General features: G+C 49.9%; 9 protein-coding genes across 9 annotated transcripts, besides 1 other annotated feature; 3 read left to right on the top strand and 6 right to left on the bottom strand.

Annotated features, from left to right (window-relative positions):
* Window positions 1-274: 274 nt before the first annotated feature.
* Window positions 275-3,377, bottom strand: UA08_03502 (hypothetical protein; the record flags this gene model as incomplete). Its single annotated transcript, XM_020265809.1, has 5 exons — window positions 275-2,083; window positions 2,136-2,712; window positions 2,786-2,955; window positions 3,021-3,133; window positions 3,230-3,377. The coding sequence occupies 5 exons, from the start codon at window positions 3,375-3,377 to the stop codon at window positions 275-277; spliced, it is 2,817 nt and encodes a 938-aa protein (XP_020121505.1).
* Window positions 3,378-3,855: 478 nt separating this feature from the next.
* On the bottom strand, window positions 3,856-4,629 carry UA08_03501 (hypothetical protein; the record flags this gene model as incomplete). The annotated part of the gene is made up of 3 exons (XM_020265808.1): window positions 3,856-3,906; window positions 4,021-4,156; window positions 4,238-4,629. The coding sequence occupies 3 exons, from the start codon at window positions 4,627-4,629 to the stop codon at window positions 3,856-3,858; spliced, it is 579 nt and encodes a 192-aa protein (XP_020121506.1).
* A 900-nt stretch (window positions 4,630-5,529) lies between these two features.
* Window positions 5,530-9,028, top strand: UA08_03500 (hypothetical protein; the record flags this gene model as incomplete). Its single annotated transcript, XM_020265807.1, has 4 exons — window positions 5,530-5,603; window positions 5,665-5,881; window positions 5,946-8,991; window positions 9,024-9,028. The coding sequence occupies 4 exons, from the start codon at window positions 5,530-5,532 to the stop codon at window positions 9,026-9,028; spliced, it is 3,342 nt and encodes a 1,113-aa protein (XP_020121508.1).
* Window positions 9,029-9,772: 744 nt separating this feature from the next.
* Window positions 9,773-11,046, bottom strand: UA08_03499 (hypothetical protein; the record flags this gene model as incomplete). The annotated part of the gene is made up of 2 exons (XM_020265806.1): window positions 9,773-10,953; window positions 11,013-11,046. The coding sequence occupies 2 exons, from the start codon at window positions 11,044-11,046 to the stop codon at window positions 9,773-9,775; spliced, it is 1,215 nt and encodes a 404-aa protein (XP_020121509.1).
* A 406-nt stretch (window positions 11,047-11,452) lies between these two features.
* Window positions 11,453-13,465, top strand: UA08_03498 (hypothetical protein; the record flags this gene model as incomplete). Its single annotated transcript, XM_020265805.1, has 3 exons — window positions 11,453-11,657; window positions 11,786-12,057; window positions 12,116-13,465. The coding sequence occupies 3 exons, from the start codon at window positions 11,453-11,455 to the stop codon at window positions 13,463-13,465; spliced, it is 1,827 nt and encodes a 608-aa protein (XP_020121599.1).
* Window positions 13,122-13,195: a repeat region (Identified by RepeatMasker using a combination of RepBase library and repeat library created with RepeatScout).
* A 557-nt stretch (window positions 13,466-14,022) lies between the features above and the next one.
* Window positions 14,023-15,271, bottom strand: UA08_03497 (hypothetical protein; the record flags this gene model as incomplete). Its single annotated transcript, XM_020265804.1, has 3 exons — window positions 14,023-14,324; window positions 14,396-15,068; window positions 15,131-15,271. The coding sequence occupies 3 exons, from the start codon at window positions 15,269-15,271 to the stop codon at window positions 14,023-14,025; spliced, it is 1,116 nt and encodes a 371-aa protein (XP_020121598.1).
* A 525-nt stretch (window positions 15,272-15,796) lies between these two features.
* On the top strand, window positions 15,797-16,289 carry UA08_03496 (hypothetical protein; the record flags this gene model as incomplete). The annotated part of the gene is made up of 3 exons (XM_020265803.1): window positions 15,797-15,862; window positions 16,034-16,136; window positions 16,198-16,289. 3 exons carry the CDS (start codon window positions 15,797-15,799, stop codon window positions 16,287-16,289), a joined length of 261 nt encoding a protein of 86 aa, XP_020121593.1.
* Window positions 16,290-16,580: 291 nt separating this feature from the next.
* Window positions 16,581-17,758, bottom strand: UA08_03495 (Protein disulfide-isomerase tigA; the record flags this gene model as incomplete). Its single annotated transcript, XM_020265802.1, has 2 exons — window positions 16,581-17,164; window positions 17,242-17,758. The coding sequence occupies 2 exons, from the start codon at window positions 17,756-17,758 to the stop codon at window positions 16,581-16,583; spliced, it is 1,101 nt and encodes a 366-aa protein (XP_020121592.1).
* Window positions 17,759-18,295: 537 nt separating this feature from the next.
* Window positions 18,296-20,998, bottom strand: UA08_03494 (hypothetical protein; the record flags this gene model as incomplete). Its single annotated transcript, XM_020265801.1, has 8 exons — window positions 18,296-18,385; window positions 18,449-18,641; window positions 18,701-18,938; window positions 18,996-19,257; window positions 19,317-19,403; window positions 19,474-20,316; window positions 20,381-20,937; window positions 20,992-20,998. The coding sequence occupies 8 exons, from the start codon at window positions 20,996-20,998 to the stop codon at window positions 18,296-18,298; spliced, it is 2,277 nt and encodes a 758-aa protein (XP_020121591.1).
* Window positions 20,999-21,691: the final 693 nt, after the last annotated feature.

Here is a 21,691-nt window from a genome sequence, read left to right as displayed (position 1 = left end):
TGTAGACTGGGCGTGCAAGACGTGAAGCTGCAAAACGGAATGTGCGGGGAGATATTCGAGGTTGCCGCCGGGATCCAATCAGAGTGCGTCTCAGCCTGACAATATCTAGGGGATACATGTACAACTACATCTATAGCAACATTCAAACACGCACGCACATAGGATGTATTATATCCTGGCATAATTCAGTATGTATAGCTAATATACAGCCCTCTGTACATCATCCGTGGCTCGTCGCAGTCCACATGAGAAAATCGTGTATACATAAGATACATCACTTCGCAACAGTGTTGCACCGCACGCAAACCAGCTTCTGCGTGCCTCTCATCTTGGTCGCGCGGAAATTCGTCCCACGACATCGCATGCACCGCAGAACTTCCCCTTCGTCCAGTGCTTGTCCGTTGCGAGAAGTTGCGCTCGTAGCCATGTCGTCGTCGCTGCCGACCGAGGAGGTCATATCGCTGCTCAGAGCGCTGACGGCACTCGACTTCCGGCGAAGCGCGTCGCCGTTATTGTTGCCATCGTCGTCGTAGTCATGACCATGACGCACCGTGGCGGCATCGTTCGGATGTAGCAGTCGTCCGGATCTGATGTTGCGCACAAACTCGGCACTTTTGGTCCAAAAGGCATTACTTTGTCCGCTTTCGATGAACCGAGGGATGTCGAGTATGGGCTGTTCTTTGTCTGTGTTATCCTCGTTCTTGTCCTCGGTTACCGCTTCTGATTCGGATTCATAGCCAGACCCAGACCCAGACCCAGGCTCGGATACAGAGTTCGACTCGTCTTCGACATTCGTGATTTCTATCCTCGCCGGGTCCCCATGCTCGGATTCCTCGTCGGCTATTGAATGTGTGGCCGGGGTTGCGTAGTCAGATTCCGTCTTCGGGGGAGGACTATTGACGGGACTGGAATACCGCGACCGCCGGAGCGCAGACTTGCGCGGAGATGGCGTGCGATTCCGACTGCCGTTGGACGGAGAGTTGATACTCGCTAGTTCAGTGCCGGCCACAGAGCTTCGCCATGCCAATATCCGCTCAGAGGGCGTCCGGGACTCACGCCCGATCGACGAAGCGATACTATGCCGTCCCGAATTCGACCGTCCCAGTAGTTTCGAAGAACTTGGCCGTTTGTTGTAAGCGCAATCCTGTCGGAATACTTTGATTCGCCCGGAATAGTCCGCCGCCAGAATGATATTCCCATCCGGATGGGTTGATCGAGCAAGGTACGCAGGCGAGGCTTTTGTGGCCTTTGCCGCTGTCGGCGTGGTATCTCGTTGATCCTTCTGGTCAAAGCTGACTTTGGATGACCGAGCCGAATCCATTTGACTGACCAGAGTAATGGGCGGTGGGTTGCAGAGATCGTACAAGGGGTCGCCCGAGAACCCCAACAGCTGTTTCGTAGAGGTCGGCGCCATGATGGCGCAAGTGACGATATCCGTGCGCGTTTCTAACTCTTCCAGAGCACGTTTGCCTTCTTTGTCCACTGCCCCCGTCGGCCAGATGTATGTACTTCGATCCTCGCTGCCGCAAATGATATACTTGCCATCGTCGCTAAACGACGCTCGAATCTGGCTGGTGGAATTCTCGTTTCCTCGATATTTCGCCTCTAGGCTCCGGTCCTTGAAATTGTACAATCGAATCCGAGAGTCGTTGCTGGTGATCAGGAGCTTTATATCGCCATTGGGGTTGGCAATCGTGTCGATGCCGGTGATTTTGCTGCCCTTTGCATTCCGCCCTCTCGCCGAGCGCACATGTACCTGCGAATTCGCCTTGAGTCCGTCCGTCTCGTACAGAATGCAGAGCCCATTCAGGCATCCAGCGATGGCGTATTTCCCGTCTGGCGTGAAAGCAACCGACGTAATCATATCACGCACCGTTGCCAAGAATGCTACACTCTTATCAGGGATGCTCCAAAGTCGCAGCTTGGAATCAAGCGAGCCGGCAAGGAAGAATCGATCGTCGCGCGGGTGAAACTGGATCGACGTTACGAAATCGCTGTGTTTGAAACAGCAGAGACATTCCGCCCTGCTCACATGCCACAGGCGAACAGTGCGGTCCATGGATGAAGAGAGTAGAAAATTATTCTGGTTGACTTGTCAGTAAGGTAGAATCCCTTCGCGTCCAAACCGGTCCTACCTTGCTCCAGCTGAGATCTAGTACGCTCCCCGTATGTCCGTGATACTCGCGGATCGGTTTGGTTTTGAAGACCGGCGCAGTCAGTCGCAAACCCTCATCACCTTTGATTTCATTTTCTTCCTGCTCGTGAGCCTCGCGGTCCTCCGTGTTCGTGATGACAGCCCACACGCGGACGATCTTGTCTTGGCCAGCGGCAGCGAGGTATTTGCCATCCTTTGAAAATACCATGGCCCAAATCGCCTTGTTGTTGTTGTTGTTATTATTATTATTATTATTATTATTATTACTGGTTGACTTGGCCGCCGCATCCGGCCCGCTATCGTCATCATCCACGCTGTCAAGCTCCTGCGCTAAGAATACGTGGTCAAAGGCTTTGTGTTTCTTGAAGTGCGCCTTGACTTTGATGTATTTGGGCGGCGGCGGGAATCGCGGGATGAAGCCGACCGGATGCGCAAATATATCGTCCTTGCCGGATTCTCCTCCCACTTGGGACCCGGAGGCATGCGAGTCGTTTGCATCGTCGGGGAACTGGGCCTTTTTTGTGCCGATGATGCGGCTGAGGAACGACACGCCTTTTCTATACGGCAATTAGCAATCCGTCTTTCTTCCGTCATAAATGTATATATGCTTTTGTGTGTCGCTGCGCCCACCTTTTCTCCTTGGCCGCCTTTGTGCTGAGAGGAAACGTCTCGTTGCGATGGCTGATCTGATCCGTTGGACTCAGCCTGCTTCCGTCTGCGCTCGAGTCCTGGCCATGGGAAGTCTGAGATCGTAGCTTGTATGGGATCGACTTTTCCGTCTGAGTTCGTTTCAGGATGTGCTGGCGACAGACATGTCAGTTCCTGATTTCCCTGTGCCCTGCTTCTTGGGAGAGAGATTGCATACATGGGAAAGGGGGTCAATAGCGGCGTTCTCGGTGGGATCAACGAGCTCTCCAGTCACCGGCGCCGTGCGAGATTTGGCAGGTAATGATGGTGAAACCGGCTGCGTGCGCTTGTCTGCCGTCCGCAAGTGTCAGTCTTGCCAATGGATATATATATATATATATATATATATATATATGTATGTATGTCGCGGGACTTGGGCGAGCATACCACTGAGCGCATTGGGTTTCACCCCCCATCCTGGACTCGACAGCCTGGGAGAATTGAGCTGGCTGTTGCTGTTGTTGTTGTTGTTGTTGTTCGCGACAACGTCCCTCCGGCTATCAGATTCGTCGGTCGCGGTCGAAACCTCGGTCATGGTGAACGAATCGATGGCGAGAATGGCACATAGCAACTAGATCGCAATACCGGTGGGGTGAATTAACTAACAACAGCAAGATAATAACAACAATAATACAACAGAGAAGACGTTCATCAGGAAAATCAGACGAGAGGCCGGGGCGGACCGAGTGACATCAACGCTAGGTGAAACTTATCAATCAGTCTGTGGGGCATCTCGCTCTAATACGACGCCTGGAAGTTGCCACACTGGCTGGCACTATCGGATTCGCATGTGCGTGATTTATCTAGCATTTAATATTTAATATTTGATATTAAACTTGTATCTACCACGGCCAAATCAAATGCGCTGCTGAGCACGTGTCGCCGCACACTAACGCTGCCGCCGCGTGGACAGACAAGCTTTCTAGCATCGTATTTCCCCGGTTTGTGCTGGTGATGCCACCTCTCGCGTTCGGCCTCTCTGGCACGGCAAAGGCATGCCGGTTTACGCAGTTTTAGTCTTGCTGCAGCTTCCGAGCGCGGTCTTTGGCAATGTCGCACATCGCCTACCATCGAATAGCAGCCAGCCGATTAGTAATTCCTCTAACCATATACATACATACATACATATATATATATATAATATAATATATACATAAATGCAGACCTGACTGACATACCTCGATGTTATCTCGCACTTCCTGGTCAAAGTTCCCGCGGTCAATGCGCCGCCGCATGTCGACCATGATGACGTCCCGGCCGCGGCCATTCACAAACGTCCTGCCGTCGTTAGAGCCATGCTGGCAGAGTAACGCACTAGATGGGGAAATAAAAAAGGACAAAAAAAAAAAAAAAAAAGGAAAGGAGAAGTGAAAGAAAGGAAGAGAAAAAACATACACATAGCGTAGGCCGGGGTACTTGTCCTCATACTCCTTATTGAGGCTGCTCAGTGCCGACTGCTGTTCGTTTGCCGCGTTGATATTTGCCTGCTCCCTCCTGCTCAGCTCGCTCAGATGCGCTGGCGACGCCGCGCCCAGGCGAGGATGCGCCCCGAGAATGCCAAACAAGGCCTGTTTTGTTTCCGGGTCGCTCGTTGTGGAGAGGGCGGACATCCGGCTATAGATCGCATCGACTAGTGCATCGTAGGACGCAAAGGCAAAGCGCTGGTCGGACAAGATCGGCCGAAGGAGCGCGTGCAGCTCGGGCGACGGCTCAAAGAGGGTGTCGATGGCGCTGAGCTGGTCTGCGACGGGCACCGTCGACAAGGACGCAATGGGGGGCAGCGCCATGTCTGGTTGCCATCTCATATGCTCTGGACTCGGAGGAGGTTGATGCCTGTTTTATACGGCCGCGCGCTCGTCGGAAACTGCCGATAGCAGGCGGAAGGCGCCTTCCTTGCATCACATGACTCTGCATACACAAGAGTCCGAATATTCAAAGAACTACTTCACAGGAGTAGAAGGTATCGACCACCAGCAGCTTCGTGGCTCCAAGCGAAGCGTTCGCCAAGCGATTCACTAGTGAAACACGCGATCGACAGCGCTGTTCGCTCCTTAATTTTCTCCAGACTGGTTAAATAGATACCAAGCAGAGTTTAGTTAGTTAGCACTGAGCAGAACCCCCTTGCTGGATTATGTAAGATGCTTGGAGGCCATCGGCGCTAGGCCCGGAGCGGCAACGGCCGACAAGCTAAAGCGTCTATTTAGTATAAGACTATAAGTAAGTGTTTACTATGTGCGGATTGAGTATAAACTACTCTGTACGATGCACGAACAGAAAGCAGGCCCCTGAAGGTGCTGCATGACAACTCATTGTTGTGCAATGGTCGGTAATGATATAACGTATGTACTCCGTCCAAAAGACAGCTGCTGTGGTTAGGCGCGCGGCCCTCGGGCAATAAGTTCTCTCGAATTGGCGCTATTGACTGGAAAAGCCAATTGGCGTTCGATGCAGACGAACTAGTGATAGTATCCAACCCCTGTGTGAATGAATGAATGAATGAATGAATATATTGCAAATATCATGCGTTTGATTGACTATGACCTGCAGCCGCATCGGAAGCCACCAAAGCGGCCTAGCTCTTCGTAGCCCAACTTCCTTCCTCCCCCTCCCGCAACTTCTTTGATAGGCAAACATACGACGAGATTCTCTGCGCGCCTGTCTTCCTCTTCTCCAATGCGGCACCCGCCATGTCGCTGAATGGGTTAGATGATCCCGCTGTCATCGACGCCTATCAAGCCGCCTTGGCCGAGGCTGGAGGATGGTGAGTTCGCAGTGTGCCAATCGTGTCAATCCCACCCACTGACAATTGCGTCGTGCGTTAGGCTCCTGCTCAAATATGCGTCCAGAGACGAGGTCACCCTGCTCAGTCGAGGCACGGGCGGTGTGCCCGACGTGCGAGCGACGGTCGAGCGATATGAAGACAAATCACCCCTGTACGGCTTTCTACAATATCGACGCCGGAAAGTCGTCCTCAAATACCTCCCGGATGGAATGTCGCGGCTGGTGCAAGGTAAAGCCAACGTCGATCGGGTGGTGGCTGTGAGCAAAAATGCAATGCTAATCTTTTTTTCCCCCCCTCTTCCCAGCCCGGACAACCGTGCAGTTCCAGTCTATTCTCGACAAGTTCTCCCCCCAAGATACCACCTTCGAGTTCAAAGCACCAGGCGACCTCACCGAGAGTGCTCTCTCATCGGCCTGTCTCTTGCATGCGGTGTCCGGATCTATAACCTCTTCCTCCAGCTCTCTGCGTCGCCGTCGATTAATGGAAATCGCTGAAGATGCCGAGGAAGGACCCCCGACCGATTTCGCTCCGGCCGCACCACCTTACATTTTACCGGATGATTCGAATGATAAACGACTCAGTCAGATGTCAGATGCGACAGCTGTCCCTCCTACAAAGAACGAAGACGACTCGCCCATTGCTCCTAGTACTACTACCAGTGTCGCCGACAACGATGCAGATGCCAGAACAGAGACGGCTTCGGTGCATTCCGTGTCGCGCAAAAGATTCCTCGATCAATTCCATCGAGACGCCTCTGAGCGTCGCAGTTCAACTCAGTCGGCACGGCCTACACTTCAGGAGCTAAACTACGCAGCCCCGTACCGCCAGAAAGTGAAGCTGGAACACCGTCCCTCGGTAGACATCAATAATCGCCCACGAACCGCAGGCTCCATGTCGCGCGGCCAGGATCATCGTCCGGTTGCTGCTTTGCCAGCCGGGGTTCGCTCACGCAAGCCAGCTGGAAACCCCAACCGACCAAAATCAACCCACGACGTACCTCCGCCAGTGCCGACTCTAGCTTCTCTCAGAAATGCACCTCCAGTTCCTCTGCTGATCCCTCCGCCTACGTTGTCAATTGCGAAACCGCGGCTGTCACCAGGCGCCAAGTCGATGAATGCGATCCCTTCATCCGGGATGTCTCCGGAGAAGCAACGGTTGATGAAAGCCCTCGAACTTCGCAAAAAACAAATGGAGAAGAAGACTGCGGATCTACAAAAAAAAGAGGGGCAAGCATTAAACGATACGACACGCAACCCTACGGTGCATGAATCTCTAGAAGAGGACAAAGAAAACATGGGCCATTCTCCGGTCACGCAAACTCCTAGCGAGGCCACAGTGACTGAGCCGGAACCATTAGCTATCGCGACGAATGATGAAAAATCCTTGTCGGCGGATATTGCCAAGGCTGATTCTGCGGTAGAAATGGTCGCCATGGCATCGAAGAATATTGGGCCGACTGCGGCGCAGTCAGAGGAGATTCCCAATGGCACAGTGCATGAAAAAGGGATATCTAGCAGCGTTGCAGAAGACACCAACGGTAGCCACGTGGACAACAAAGATCTCCAGCCCCCTCAGCTGGAAGTAGAAACTTTGCCGCAGGAAACTACCAAAGACGATGTGGTAGGCCACAACACTTCAGATACGGGACTGTCTCGGGAAGAAACAGCGGACTTGGAATATACAAGGATCAAGCTACCTGACAGCCCGCAAACCGAACAGGCAGAGACGGCAGCGGAGGCTATCGAAGAATCGGAGACCACGCAGGCCAGCAACGAAAACGGTACCCAGGAACTGAAAGTCCCAGCTATTACAATAGAGCCTGAATTCGAGGCACCCGAAGAAGAAGAAGAAGAAGAAGAAGAAGAAGAAGAAGAAGAAGTCCGCGCGGAGGACATCCCCTTACCGCCGGAGCTTGGGGAGGATCTAGCAGAGGTGCCCACCGCACTAGAACCCGTCTCCACCGCGCAAATGCAACCCCTCCCGCAACACGAAGACGAAAGATCTGAGAAACACAAACGAATTGCTCTGCTGGAGCCAATTCAAGTGCCAACGCCTGACTTCTCCGATGATGAAAACCTCCTCTCGGACGATTCATTGATGGAGGAGCTGACGTCGGCCACCGTCCAGGAGGCCCAGCCCGTGTCAGTGGGCAAGGGCCCCTTATCGCCCGACGGAGAAGCCTGGCAGCAAACACGCTCCGTGTCGAACCCAAACCGACGCCCCAGTGATTTCAGCTCACTCCCTGCCGACACACGATCGATCTCGGCCACGTTCGCTGACGGTAACAACCAGTCGATTAGACCCATGGTCGCCAAAAAGGTCAATGTGTCGTCTGGCATCTCGAAGCGTATCAAGGCGTTGGAGATGTTCTCAAATAATCGCGACAGTGTATCAAGCCCGACAGGGAACCATCCCAATACTACTGCTGCTGCTGCTACAGGTAACGTCGCATCACCGACCGCATCTGCCTTCGAAAAATTCCGCAAGCGTGCGTCAGTTTCATTGAACGGTAATCTTTCATCAACGACTCCTAGTGCTAGGTCGTCTTTCATTTCGACGTCCGACTCCTTTCCCTTGAACCGGAGTGACTCGAGGTCAGTCTCAAAACTGAATACTGTTTCAGTTACTGCCCGCATTGTGCGAGATCCCAGCACTCCTCCGAGTGAATTAAATGCCAACTCTGTCGAGACGAGCGTACTCGGCCTCCAACGAAGCCCTTTAATCGTGAAGCATGATTCTCCCGAAACACAAACGTCAGACCAGATACCATCACACGGTGTGACCGAGCTCCGAAACAGTGCCTTCTCGTCGAGAAGTTCGAGGCGTAATTCAACCGACACGGCTATTGGCGCTCGTTCGGACAGTCGAGCTTCTTCCCGGTCGCGATTTGATGAAAGAGGTAGAGGAGATATTGGGGCGAGTCCTGATGATAAAAAAGATTCCCGTACGTCTCGATTAATGCGACGCATGTCGTCGTTGAGATCCTCGTCGCGCTTGAATCTAATTAGTCCACCTGGAGTAGACAAGCAACAGCTGCCGTCTCCGCACGCAGAGCAGACAGTCCGGCGTCCGCCATCACGGGCCATTGATATTGGCGAGGTCAATGTCCAGTTTCCTGACACGCTACTCTGGAAGCGAAGATATCTTCGGGTTGACGACCAAGGTTACCTCGTCTTGACTCCCGGCAGTATGGATACCGGCGCACGCAACATAGTCAAACGATATCATCTTTCAGAATTCAAAACCCCGTGCTTACCCGATGAAGAAAGACAAGAACTTCCCAACAGTATCCTGCTTGACTTCCGTGACGGCAGCACATTGCAATGTGCTTGCGAGTCCCGGAAGGGGCAGGCTGCTGCATTACAAAGTAAGTTGTATCCTATATTTGAAATTTAATAGGTTGACTAACAAGCAACAGCTCTTGTCGATGCGCATAATACCTATCACCATTAAAATTGAAAAGCCAGGGCGGCTTTTCTTCTACTACTACTGTTTTCCTTCCTAAGGCTGGGTTTGTGTTGGTATGGTATGCATGCATTTACAGTGGTTTATACCCCGGCATCATCGAAAATTTCCTATCTCCTTTCCACACTATTTTCTCTTCATCTTTATCCCTCTCCCTTTCTCTTTTCTTCCATATCTACCTTTGCAGGCAAGTTGACGAGCCATACATAGCATGATTCTCATGAAAACAGCCAGCGTTGCCGCTTAGCGTTGTACAGGTCCCTTTTTTTGTAATCCCTTTCTCTCTCCTTTTATCTCCTTTTTCTGTATCCCCTTACCTTATCATCAGGGTTCTTCAAGCTATCGATATATTTGGTTCAACTATTTTATCCATTTTCTCGACGCTATCTTCCTATTACTCTATCTCCTTATGATTTTTTACTGGTTATTATTTCTTCGTGTACTCTTTTTCATGGGGCATTTTTCATACCGGTCTTTCCCCCCCCCACCCCCTTCTTTTTTTCTCTTGGGTCCATATGTTCAATTCCGGTGCTATTTCAACTTATTTTAGGGCGAGGATAACAGAAGGATACCCTACTCTATAGAGTCCCCATAGATTGATATTCATTTGGTCAGACTAGACTGATCCTTGGTAACAAATGTTTGTGTGTGAAAATAAACATGCAAGGAAAAGATGTGTTTAGCTAAGGATTCTTCTCCTGCCACGCTTCCAAAAGCCGTATAACCTTCGGTGACCATACTTCCTCCCCGGCATCCAGATCCTTATATTCCAAGATATTTTCCGGTTCTAATGTATAATCACCCTGTTTGGAGCGTACCAGTTCGCTCATGAGTGCACAGCTGCCCACGGCTTTGCCTAAATCGTGGGCGAGAGATCGAACATAGAAGCCGGAGGAAACTGTCATGATGATTTTGGCGGCGGGGGGTCTCGGTGCTTCTTCTTCTTTTTCGGCTGGGATGGTAATTGGATCGGATTCTTTTGCTTCGTCTGTCTTTGCCGTGTTATGCTCCTTTTTGACGACGTTTGGCTCTTCTGTCGTCGATTCGGGGTTGAGGTTTTGAGTATCAGTCTTTTGGCGTTTTGTTGCTGCATCATCCTTCACACCTTCACTCGCTTCGTTGAGGATATCAGGCGAGACTTTTCTCTTCTTCGTATCCTCAGCAGCAGTATTAGCTTGTGCGGCCTCAGCCTCCGCTTCCGATGCAACCGGTATAGCAGCCTCCTTATCCAGCATCCTTTCAGCGACCTCTTTTTCCTCCGCCGGCAATTCCTCCTCTGGCCACTTATACTCGTGCGTGCCAGGCTCGTACCACTCCACAATGCGCAAATCATACACCTCGACGGCTGACGACTTGATCGCCATGGGCGGCTCGATGCCTTCTCGCGCATACTCATACAACCTCTTCCCCTGAATCCTCTTGGCCGAGAAAATGGGCGGCCGCTGCATAATCTTCCCGCGGAATTTCTTCATCGCTTCTTCCACAAGCTCGCGCGTAACATGCTCATAGTCAGCCTTGCGCACGATCTTGCCCATGCGATCATACGAATCCGTCTCGGCGCCAAACACGATAATAGTCTCGTACGTCTTGGAGCATTCCAGGAACTTTGAGAGGTGCTTTGTGCCTACTCCAATGCCCGTGATTAGCACGCCGGTGGCCATCGGGTCGAGGGTGCCGCCGTGCCCAATTTTGACATCTGGGTGCAGCAGCTTGCGTCGCTTCTTGCGTGTTTGCCAGTTGCTGTCGCGGCTGCGGCGCGAGGTTTCGTTCTCGAGGTAGCCTTGGAATGTGTCTGAAGGTTTGAAGTGTCGTTGGAGTTTGCGGATTACGTCGGCTGATGTGACGCCTTCAGGCTTGTGGACGGCTGATATCATGTCAATTCCAATTATATATGTATATTATGATTTGATTGGCTTAGCTTACGTAGAATACCCTCATATATCTTCTGTCCTGACATTGTGGTCCGGAACAGCTGCGAGCCGCGAGTGAAGCGTGGGTTGAGAAATCTCATCAAGAGGGCAATATATGATCAGAGAGAAGAGAGAGAGGGAGCGAGCATAAGTCTCTTGTCTGTGTGTCTCGTCTCACAACGCCGATTGTCGCTGCTCGACCAATGTCGTGGACTCGACTCGGGGGTGGCAGGAAAAATGTCAGAGAAGCTTATTTTGCGGTGGATCAAAATCGCAGCCGCGGAAAGAAGTACCCACGGCGAGCGGCATGGCATGCCTTACTGCCTGGAAATAGAATCCCACCCTGCATTCCACGCAGTTTGACTATCTGAATCTATCTATCTATCTATCTTCATTCCGCTAATCCTTTCTTTCCTGCTTCACGAGAACTCCCACAATGCTCCTCATAACGTCATGACGTCCCGCGAAGACCAAGTCCTCAAACCCCGAGATCCCTCGCTCGAAGACGAGAACGAATGGGAAGAGTTCGGCCTGACCGACGTCAAGATCTTGATTCCCGGCAAGTCGCGCTATGCGAACCTGCTAGCAACGTCGCCAGAGAATCCTGTGAGGGTCATTGGCAGTTTGAATGAGGTAGAGGAGGAACAGAGACATCTTGGTATGGTTACGCCGCATCTGCATGAGATCATTTCTCTCCCTGAGCCATCTGATATTTATCATTGACTTCCATGGGCCTGCGCCTTTTCTCCGTTCAACATGCTGACAATCATTCATTTCGACTCTCAGTCCTCGACGACGACTACATCTCGAAGCGAATCGTTATCGAAAACGTGACTCACTACGCCTACGGCCAGCATGCCGATGGCGAGATTGGCGTCTGGGTGGCCGGCCAGGCTGGGTGGTACTCTATCGTACCTGCCAAGGGCTACAGACCGATGCACAATGACATGGTAGAAGCTGTCGATTTGCTTTATTTCCTCGTCGACCGACACCGAAACCACAGACCCAGACGGAAACGTCGAGGCGGAGAGCCTACCTTTGAATACTTATGCGACGAGGTACATCATCTCTCTTTGGACCTCCAAATTTCAATGCTGACCGGGAGGTGATGCGTAGTATGTAAATCATACGCACGGTATTTGCGAGGATGGCGACGATTCGGCGGAAGTATTCTATAAACACCACAGCTTCCTACTTTCGCAAATGGTCCAGGGAAGGGAGGACGTGCAGTGGAACGAAACGGAGATTTTCAATCATCTAGCTAAGAAGTTCCCAGATGAATACGAGCGAGTCTTGTCATTGCAACAACAGCAACAAAAACCAGACGAGGATCGCACTACCGAGAATCATGATGTGCCGGCGAACATGCAAATTGTTAATACCGAAGCCATTTCTAACACTCAGGCAGACACTATATTTGGCATAATAACAGATCTGAAAGAGGCCGGTGCTTTGGCTAAACGCCAACTGAACCTCGACCTTGTTGTTAGCACTCTACGTAATCAGTACGAAATCGAGTCGGAAGAATATGCTAGAGACCTCGTTATCGCCCACTCCGAGCTGGTACTCGAACGTATGGGCCAGGCAGATTTCGACTGGCCTAAGAAGGCTATATTTCGAGAATTAAAGCAGGCTGCTGAAGACAAGGCTGACGTTCGGCAAATAGCCATCACTCCGCTCCGCCCGTGCATGTCGTTGGACGAGGACAGCTCTTCTGAACATGAGGATGGCGACGATGATGATGACCATGATAATAGCCCCCGAGCGCGCAGGCGGCGCATGCGTATGTCTGTGTTGCGCCCGAAACTCACATCAGTATCGACAAAAAAGGCTGGCAAAAAGACGCGTGGCACCACTGCTGTGGATGACGTTGGAGATATTACGCACTTGTCTGAAGACAGCGATGCAGGAGCCGGAGATTTAGAAACTCCCAGCAAGACATCCCGCGGACACAATCTCGTACGCGATCCTCCGCCATCAGCTACCCCAATCAACGGACGTGCTCGATCGATTGCGCTGTCTGACGCAGATTCTACTTCTCTAGTTATTCGAAAGACGCCTCTCCAGGAAACGCATCAGTCTGCCAATCTGTCTGGTCCCGAAGCAGCCAGCAGCGGTCATGACAACAACGGAAATAACAACAACAGCAATAACAGTATTAACATTAACAACAACGGTAGCAGCCACATCGACAACCTCCCAGAAGACGCGTGGGCATGTTCGGTACAAGGATGCGGTAAAGTGATATTGAAAGCCAGCTCGAAGAGATCCAAAGAACTTATCCACGATCATACCCTTACCCATGCCGAGGACACGCAAACCAAACTTAATCTCGTGTTTGCAGAGCAGCGACTGAATGTCAACATTGGCGTTGATCATTTGCTGCGTCGAATTCGCGAGTTTGGAACGCTTGATGGGGTCACGGCGGATGGAAGTGATGTTGCTGCTAAACGAGTTCGGAGATGATTCAAACAACGTTATGGAACCACCATATTACTCTGATCTGACGTGTCAGATCGACTTGCTATGCTTGAGGCATCCATCCACGCTAGAGAATCGGAGCTTGCCAGGGTCGACAACTATAGCAACAGAGCAAGACGAAAGGACCATTCGCAACCGATAGACATGTCCGAAAAACTCTAGAAGACTCGCAAGCAGAGAACTCAAGCCATTCATCACTGACCACAGCGTCCCTTCCTAGTAGTAAACGGCAACATTGGCTAACCCGTTATTTTTGGATTATTGAGATGGTTATAGCATAACCAGAGACGCGATAATGAAATGACTAGAGTAATTATTATGATAGAACATTTTGGTTCATCGCAGATGCGCGATGCACCTAGAACGATGCAATACCCCGTACATGTACAAAGAATAATCAAATCGTTTCACTGACTCCCTAACCTAACGCCGAATTCCCTTTTTTTTTTCCAGGTCCTAAAAAATCCAGAAAAGATTTCTGTTTTCTTCTGTAATATTCTGTAATAGTCAGACTCAAATAGTATTTCTGTCTGTAATTTGTACTATTTCATAGACTGTCTCCTACTCTTCCCAGGCCTCTTCTTCGCTGCTCCTCCAGCTTTCATCTTCTTAGCAGAAAATCCACGTAAATCAGCCGAAGACATAGCATCGCCGGATTTCGCAAATCGTTTCTTCCCGCCAAATCCGAATTTCTCGTTCTTCTTTTGTCGTTTGGAAGATGATGCTCCTCCTGCTCCTCCATTATTGCCGCGTCTATTGTTGCTTTTGTTGTTGCTATCGTCGATTGCGACGTCAAATAGGTCATCGTCATTATCGGTAGGACCGGATGGGTCGGTTTTACGCTCTGTTTGCTCATGTTAGAATTTGAAATTTGAAATGAAAGGGAAGAAAAAGGAGAGAGAGAAGAGAACGCACTTCGTTTCAAACTGTTTATTTTCTCCAATGTCTCCTTCTTCTCCTTGGCGCGCTGCTGCAATTTCGCAACCTGTACCTGTTTACCAAACTTCTTCAAGTCGCGCTGTCGCCGAGCATCTGCAGAAGCTTTTTTCGACGCTGCTTCGTCGTACAACTTCTTCTTAATCTTGGACATGTGTTCGTCCGTCTTTACCATTTCGGCGAAATAGTCCGTGGGCCGGGTGAATTGGACACCTTCCTTTTTCAGCAATCGGCGAGCGTCAATGGCGGCCGATTGGCAGACTTTATAGAACGCTAGTTCGCGGGTAAGGTCGTCGTTTGCGTCGGGCACGTCAATGGGCTCGGTGGATACGAGGGAGTTGTGCTCGGAGAACGCCGTTTTGTCTGTAATGAATGATATGCGCTTGATCGACGTGTTGATGGCGGCGGAGTTGTTGATGGTGAGGCGTTGGTGGGGGATCACGTCTGCGCGCTCGTCGCCGGACAAATCTGAAAGTGGTATATCCTCTTCATCTTCCTCTGCTTCCTCCTCCTCCTCCTCCTCCTCCTCCTCTTCTTCTTCTTCTTCCTCTTCATCCTCGGCTGGTACCTCTACTCCACCCTCCTCGTTATTTTCCTCTGAGGATTCCTCCTGTCTATTGACGTCAACCTCTTTAGCGCCATTGACATTTTCCTGCAATCACGGCCAGTTAGTCTGGGAACGCCAGAAAAATGAGAAATAACTATAAGGCATACCTCCTCATCCTCTTCTGCCGCTGCTTTTTTCTGACTCTTCCTCTTCTCTGCAGCCTTGGCTAGTTTCTTCTGGCGCTCTTTATCGTAGTCTCGGCCTTTTTGGGCGTCGAGGGCTAAGAGCAACTTGCTCTTCTTGACCATTTTTGCTGTCCTCTTTTTTTTTCCCTTTAAACAATCCCAGTCGCTAAACAGTCCAATTCCGTAATCCCAATAGTTAGGAATGAACAAACCCGGGTTAATAATGGCGCAATGTCCAAGGTTGAATAACGGAAAAGGTTGACCGTTCGAGCAATAATTTTTTTGAAGCGCAAAAAGCCCGCCATACCCGATATGGACTGGTAGCGATAACAAACCCACTCTAAACTATAGAAAGACTAGCCCCATCCTTTATAATTGGGGCCAGCCAATCACAACCCAGGCCTCTCTTTATGCGGCAGAAGTACCACGGACCAAATATTCAATCAATAAACGACCTCGCCCTCGAATACTCCTCCGGTCGAGCAATATTGTTGTCAGTCAGCTGCTGGATTGGATTCGATGGTCAGCCGGCCTGTTCAGAGATATACCTAGGTACTACTAGTGCTCTGGGCAGCTGTGTCTGGCGAGTCCGAGGTAGTATTACTACTCGAAGAAAGAGTCACCCTCGATCGATATAATCCATTATCAATGTCAACGGACATTAAAGACTCATCACCAGGGGGTGATGCAGAGTCTCAACTATTGAAACCGCAGGTATGTCATGTCTCATCTTACTTTTGAGTTGAGATATTACTCTCTTCATATGCATACTTGCTATGGCTACTTTCTGCACTGGCCTTCTTCCAATACCTGAAGGGGATAAAGATATGAAAAGGATAATACTCCCCCCCAAAAAAAGACCAAAAATACTAATACAAACCACAGTCAGCATCAGAGTCCTCCACCGAACTCGCCGCTGCCGTTGACGACCTCCTCGACCAACTACAGCACAAATTCGATGGAGTCTCCAGTGAAATCTTTGGCAAGCGTGTGTCCCTCCTTTCTTTCTCTAAACAAACTTCTTGAATCTTTACCGTACTGATGATTAGCAATATTAGTTGACGATATGTCTCGGCGATTAGATGAGCTTGAGGCTTCGCTGAGTACTGCGCAGGAAGAAGCCGGCGTTACGAAGAGTTGAATCGATGTGGATATACAATGTTTTCAGAGGGGCTTAGCAAGAAAAGAGTCTTGCATCTGAAGATAAATATCAAATAAACCGACTGCTAGTTTCGGTTCCAAAGATATTGATTTTATATCATTCTTGTCTTTTCACTACAATATTTCTTTACTATCACACACTCATAATTTCTATACAAGTCAAAAACGAAAATTAAAAAGTAACACCATGTCCATATGAAAACTGCGCAAATTGAGAACAGTCTGCGCTAATTTAATATATATTATGACAAAATTTGTGGAAATTGAACATCTATAGTTCGTCCTTGGTCTCTTCAGTCTCACCTCCCAAAAATTGACGGAGAATGTTGCTGCGAGAAGTCAAATCATCAACCTTCTCAGGAGCAAGACCGCCCTTGGAAAGAATCTTTCCCAAACGAGCAATCTCCTTGGTGACGTAACCCTCGCTCTCCTTCAACTTATCAGTGACCCGGATGTAGTACTGGACATACTGCTCCTGGAGGTTCTTGGCAGTCTTCGTGATCTCTTCCGAGAGCTTAACGAAGCTCTTGGTAGGCACGTACTTGGCAACGAGCGAGTCAAGGGTAGGGATAGTGCCGGCCTTCTCGTCAAGACCGCCGCCGACAACACGGTGGGTTCCGACTTGCTCGTTGATGTACTTGACGAAGACTTCCTCGGAGCGACCACCCTGGTATGTAACCGGCTCAGATGAGCCGGCGGGGAAAAACTTGATGCTTGGGTAGCCCGTGACTCCGAATTCCTTAGCAAGGGACTTGGAGTTCTCGGCCTCGCAGTCAACCTTAGCAATAACGACGTTCTCATCGCGAGCGAAATCGACGGCAAGGTCCTCCCAGGTTGGAGCAAGCTTCTTGCAGTCTATACAATAGACATTCCGTGTCAGTCAGTCAATCAATCAAAAAAAAAAAAAAATAAGAAGGAAAAACAAGACTTACGTCCACACCAAGGAGCAGTGAAAGCAACAAAAACATTCTTATCGGTACCAACAAAGTCTTTGAAAGTTGACTCCGTCAACATCTCAACGCTGCTAGCTGGCTTTTGAACGCTCTTGGGGCGAACACCGGTCTTCTCAGTAACGAAAGCAGTCAAGGCCTCAATGTCCCTACCACCGTCGTACTCTTGGGCCTTAGAGCTCTTGCCATCGAAATATTTGATTGTTGGGAAGCCCTGGATGTTGTATGCCTTTCCTAGATCACGGTGCTCGTCGGCATCCACCTTGGCGATCTGGATCTTGTCGGAGAACGCAAACGCCTGCGCGAGTTCCTCATAGACGGGGGCAAGGTTCTTGCAGTGACCACACCAGGGTGCAAAGAACTCGACCATTGTGAATTTTCCGGAGTTGACGGCGATTTTATCAAAATTGGAGGGAAGCAGGTCAAGAACGGCGGACGCAGCGCTAACAATGCTCACGAAGAGCGCGAGACAGCTCACGATGAAGCTCAAGCGAGCCATGTTGGAATCTGGCGCTCAGCGACCGTAGATAACCTTGTGAAATAAAAAGAAAGACAAGAGCTTCAGCTTCTCTTTTTTGGAAAGGAAAAAAGCAATCAACCTGCGATGCTTGAATCAAAAACACTTGCGCTGTGGTTTGACGGGTCGAAGAAGTTGGGGAAGCTGGCCGTTTCCGCAACGTTGCCTGTACTAGAAATAATTATTAATGCGGCGGCGGCGGATATATGCCGGCAAAACTCCACGTTGTAGTTTATGATTTGCCACCAGAAGAAACCCTAACGTGCATTGACTACCTATATATGCAAAACATATAGGATTCTAAAATATTCTCAACGGCCAACTCTTCTTCTGATGCCATGCGTTTCTTTTTCTTTTTGCTTTTTTTCTTCCTTTCTTTTTCCCCTTCCCTTTTCCCCTTCTGTCATTCACTGTACGTGATATTACGTTACAAATCATAGCCTCAACAATCAAGGCACTTGCGTCGTACACTGTTAGTAAGTGCGAGACAGGGGATAAAGAATACTGGTTTTGAACTGATCAGCGTTGGCCAGCCAGCCATTTGTTGGCATCTTCCCACTGTTTGGCCCCCTTAAAGCTCTTCGGCGCATGCTGAGATGCCGTATAGACCTGTTTCGTGTAATCAGTAGACAAATTCTCGTTTGGGTTTAGTTGCAGGCCTTCTGAACATACCGCATCCCATAAGGTAAAAGCGGTGTCCAAGTTTGCTTCGAAGCTCTCACTATGCTGGAACCACTCCTTGCCCTTAGCCCTAACCTCTTCCCGCGTTTTAGGGGACGACGATTCAGGCTGGTAGAGCAGGTCATCAAGATACGTTCGCACTGCGATACCGAGTCCACAATCATTATCATCAATAAAAGGTAGTCTAGTATCTGTTAGGAAAAATGCCGCTTAGGTCCCGAGGACGAGAAAAGAAAGACTTACTTAAAAGCAAGTGCCGTCAGCCCTTCGTTGCCGATACTTCGATCCACTTCACCGCTCAACAGCATTGAAGTGAGTATTACTTCGATCAACTCTCTTAGAGTTCGTCGTACGGCAGCGACTAATGAACGGAAAGAAAGAAGCTGTCGACTGAGCGGTCCGGAGTAGCCAATGGGCTTATGTTTAAGCTTTCCGATACATGCTACTCGCGAGACTAGGAGATTATACGATTTGTCCTCTTCTATAGATGGCTTAGTACTCAGTCGTCGACAGTAAATTACAAGGAAATTTCGCATACCTGAGCCTCGCATCGGACCGCCAGAGTGATTCGGGAACCAATCGTTAGGACCCAAAACCCCCAGACGCAGCATCTCGACAGCAGTGAAAATTGATTCAAAACTCTGTAGATCGACCGGAGTTTTAGTTGTATCAAGCGTGTTAATGGCCTCGCTAAAGCATCGGCCCCAGTCTGTGAGCTCATGTTTATTGTTCACATAACCACGGAGCTGTAGGAAACCCAAGATAGTCTGATGCACAATCTCGTCTTCCGAGGACAGTGGCTTTGGATAGCAGAACGAGTCAGTAGATAATAGAAATATGATCCATTGCAGTGACGCACCAAAGAGTCTTTAGAAGCAAAAGTCTTCGATACAAATGCTGAGTTCTTCAAGCTTTCTATGGCGAACTTTAACGATGCACGAGAAGTCTAGGTATATTATCAAGGTCAGAAAGAACACTTTAAGCAGAAAGAAAATGCCAAACAAAGGATAACAAACCTGACTGTTAGCCAGCTCGCTGGGCAACTGCTTATGACTGATCCTCCAGGTTCGAAGAACTTCTCTGAGTGACGGTAGAGTTTTAAGATTCATGGTGCGGTCTGTGTTCTCCTCATACCAGAGGCGCACATTAATGACCTTTGTCTGATAGAACCGATGAAGACAATTCGAGAGCAAGCAGATAGCTTGTTCGCGAACTGGCATCAGCAAATCACCGGTGAGATGGCGGTAGACATCAGAATCTTCAACACCAAAGGGCAGTAGCACAGTCAGCTGCCCAGAAGTCAGATAGTTGGGAATATTAGACCCGATGATGCCTCTCGACATGTAATAGTACAGCTCCTCGGGTAAACGCTGACCGATCAGTTCATGCACGTCTGATGGAGCAGTCTCTGGATCCAACGGTCCCACTCGACCTTCGGGATCAGTGATTACATGATGTTTGACCGACATATAAGCTCGTTTATAGCGGTCGAGATACTGGAGGTCCTGCACACGACGGTCCTCTTCAAACTGTGAACATAGAGTGGTGGCATGGCGATTTGCATTGTTGAACATATTGAGTGCATCGCGAATGTTCCATGGCTTCCCTGGGAAAGTGGGATTCTCAAAAGGAGGGAATGTTCGGAGGAACCGAGAGCCTAGCAGGAGCCCAAAGTCCAGAAACTGCTCACTGGTGAGCCGGCCCAATTCTTCCTTGCAGTTCTCCTTTGACACCCAGAAGAATTGATTAGCCTCGAGGTCGAGTTTGAGGATAACTTTCTCAATGTCGAATAGAAGCACATCCGTAGAGCCCCAGACAAAATCTATGAACGGTTTGGGTGCGCTCTCAAAGTACTTGAGCTGTGTTTTTGCATAAGTGAGTCAGCTTGTTTCCACCGCTCCAATGGTAGCGTGTTATATATACCTGGGCGGCAGCGCTATAGGGAGCTACAAAGAAATCGATATTATTCTCATGGAGAATTCGCTGCAGGAATCGGTAAAACTCGACCGGCTCTGGGTTGCCTGTTATTTCAAAAGGAACAAACAAGTCAGCAATCTCATTCACTCCCGTTCGGTTAATCTCGCTGCGCTCACCAGCATTACTAAAAGCATCAACCACCTGATCGGCTTGTTGCTGATCATATAAGTCCCAAGCCTGCTCAAAAGCGCGGGCAGAGTCGGCACGCCTAGACTCATTCCGTACACGGTTCTGTGATTCTTCGACGCCGAATTGGAGACCGTCAAAGACGAAAAGGACGCCAACACCCAGCTCCTTGAGCTCTTTCAGCTCACGTTCGATGTTGGCTCGGAGTGCAAACGGGAAGCCTCCCAGGGCAATCAGAAGCGGCTCGCGAGTAGACGGGTGGTGCAAATGCTGGTGGAGGTAGTAGGTAGCATCGATGCCAATCACGGTTCCTTTTAAGCTGGAAAGAGCAAGGGAATATGCGCGGCTCGCAGCCCAGTCATCTAGTGCACGGATAGCTGGCGTTTGTTAGCATTGGGTTCAGTGGAATTGGCCCTGGCGAGGCGACATACGGGGCATGATGATGATGGTGACGACGGTCAAGCAATAATTATTTCAAAAAAATAAATGCGGGTGCCGCAGAGAGACTCCGGCAGGCCCTAAAATTGAAAACGTGCTACTGCCCGCCGTTGACAGCCGAGGGCCGGATTGACAGAAGCAATGCCGAGTTGCAAGATCAGCTTCCAGGCCGTGTTGGTTGAAGGAAGACCTGGAGGGGGAAACTGTTCCATAGAATGAGGTGACGCTGTTGGACCTTTAGACTTCAGGTAGGTACGCCCAGCACTAATTTGGCAGGAAGAGACGCTCTGCGGGCGCTAGTCCAAAAGGCGTTTAGGGCTGTGCCTCCCTGGGCTTGCTTATATCAGGCTAGCGCAATTGGCCCTACATGCGCACGTGACTATATTTTGGACCGATATTCCGTGCCTCTGATTGGCTCATCGCGGCGATTAAAGTATACAGCTCAAGTGAAGCAGGTTTCGATATTAACCAACATGCAGATGATTTAGTCACATCAATGACATGCCAATGCGAGGTAGACAACCAGCACTGATAAGCAAGGGCTACCAGACCATGCTACTAGTGCGGAGAGCGGCGAGGTCCAGCATGGAGAGAGAAGAGTAACTATCAGCAGTCCCACTCTAATCTCCCACTCCCCGCATACTCATCCTCATCCTCATCTTTATACTCAGAAGACTGAAAAGTGCCTTTTCT

The sequence above is a fragment of the Talaromyces atroroseus genome (assembly GCF_001907595.1).
Source record: "Talaromyces atroroseus strain IBT 11181 chromosome Unknown scaffold_3, whole genome shotgun sequence".
Taxonomy (NCBI): Eukaryota; Fungi; Ascomycota; class Eurotiomycetes; order Eurotiales; family Trichocomaceae; genus Talaromyces; species Talaromyces atroroseus.
The sequence above is the reverse complement of the archived record's forward strand: the minus strand, read 5'-3'. Positions and strand labels throughout refer to the sequence as shown.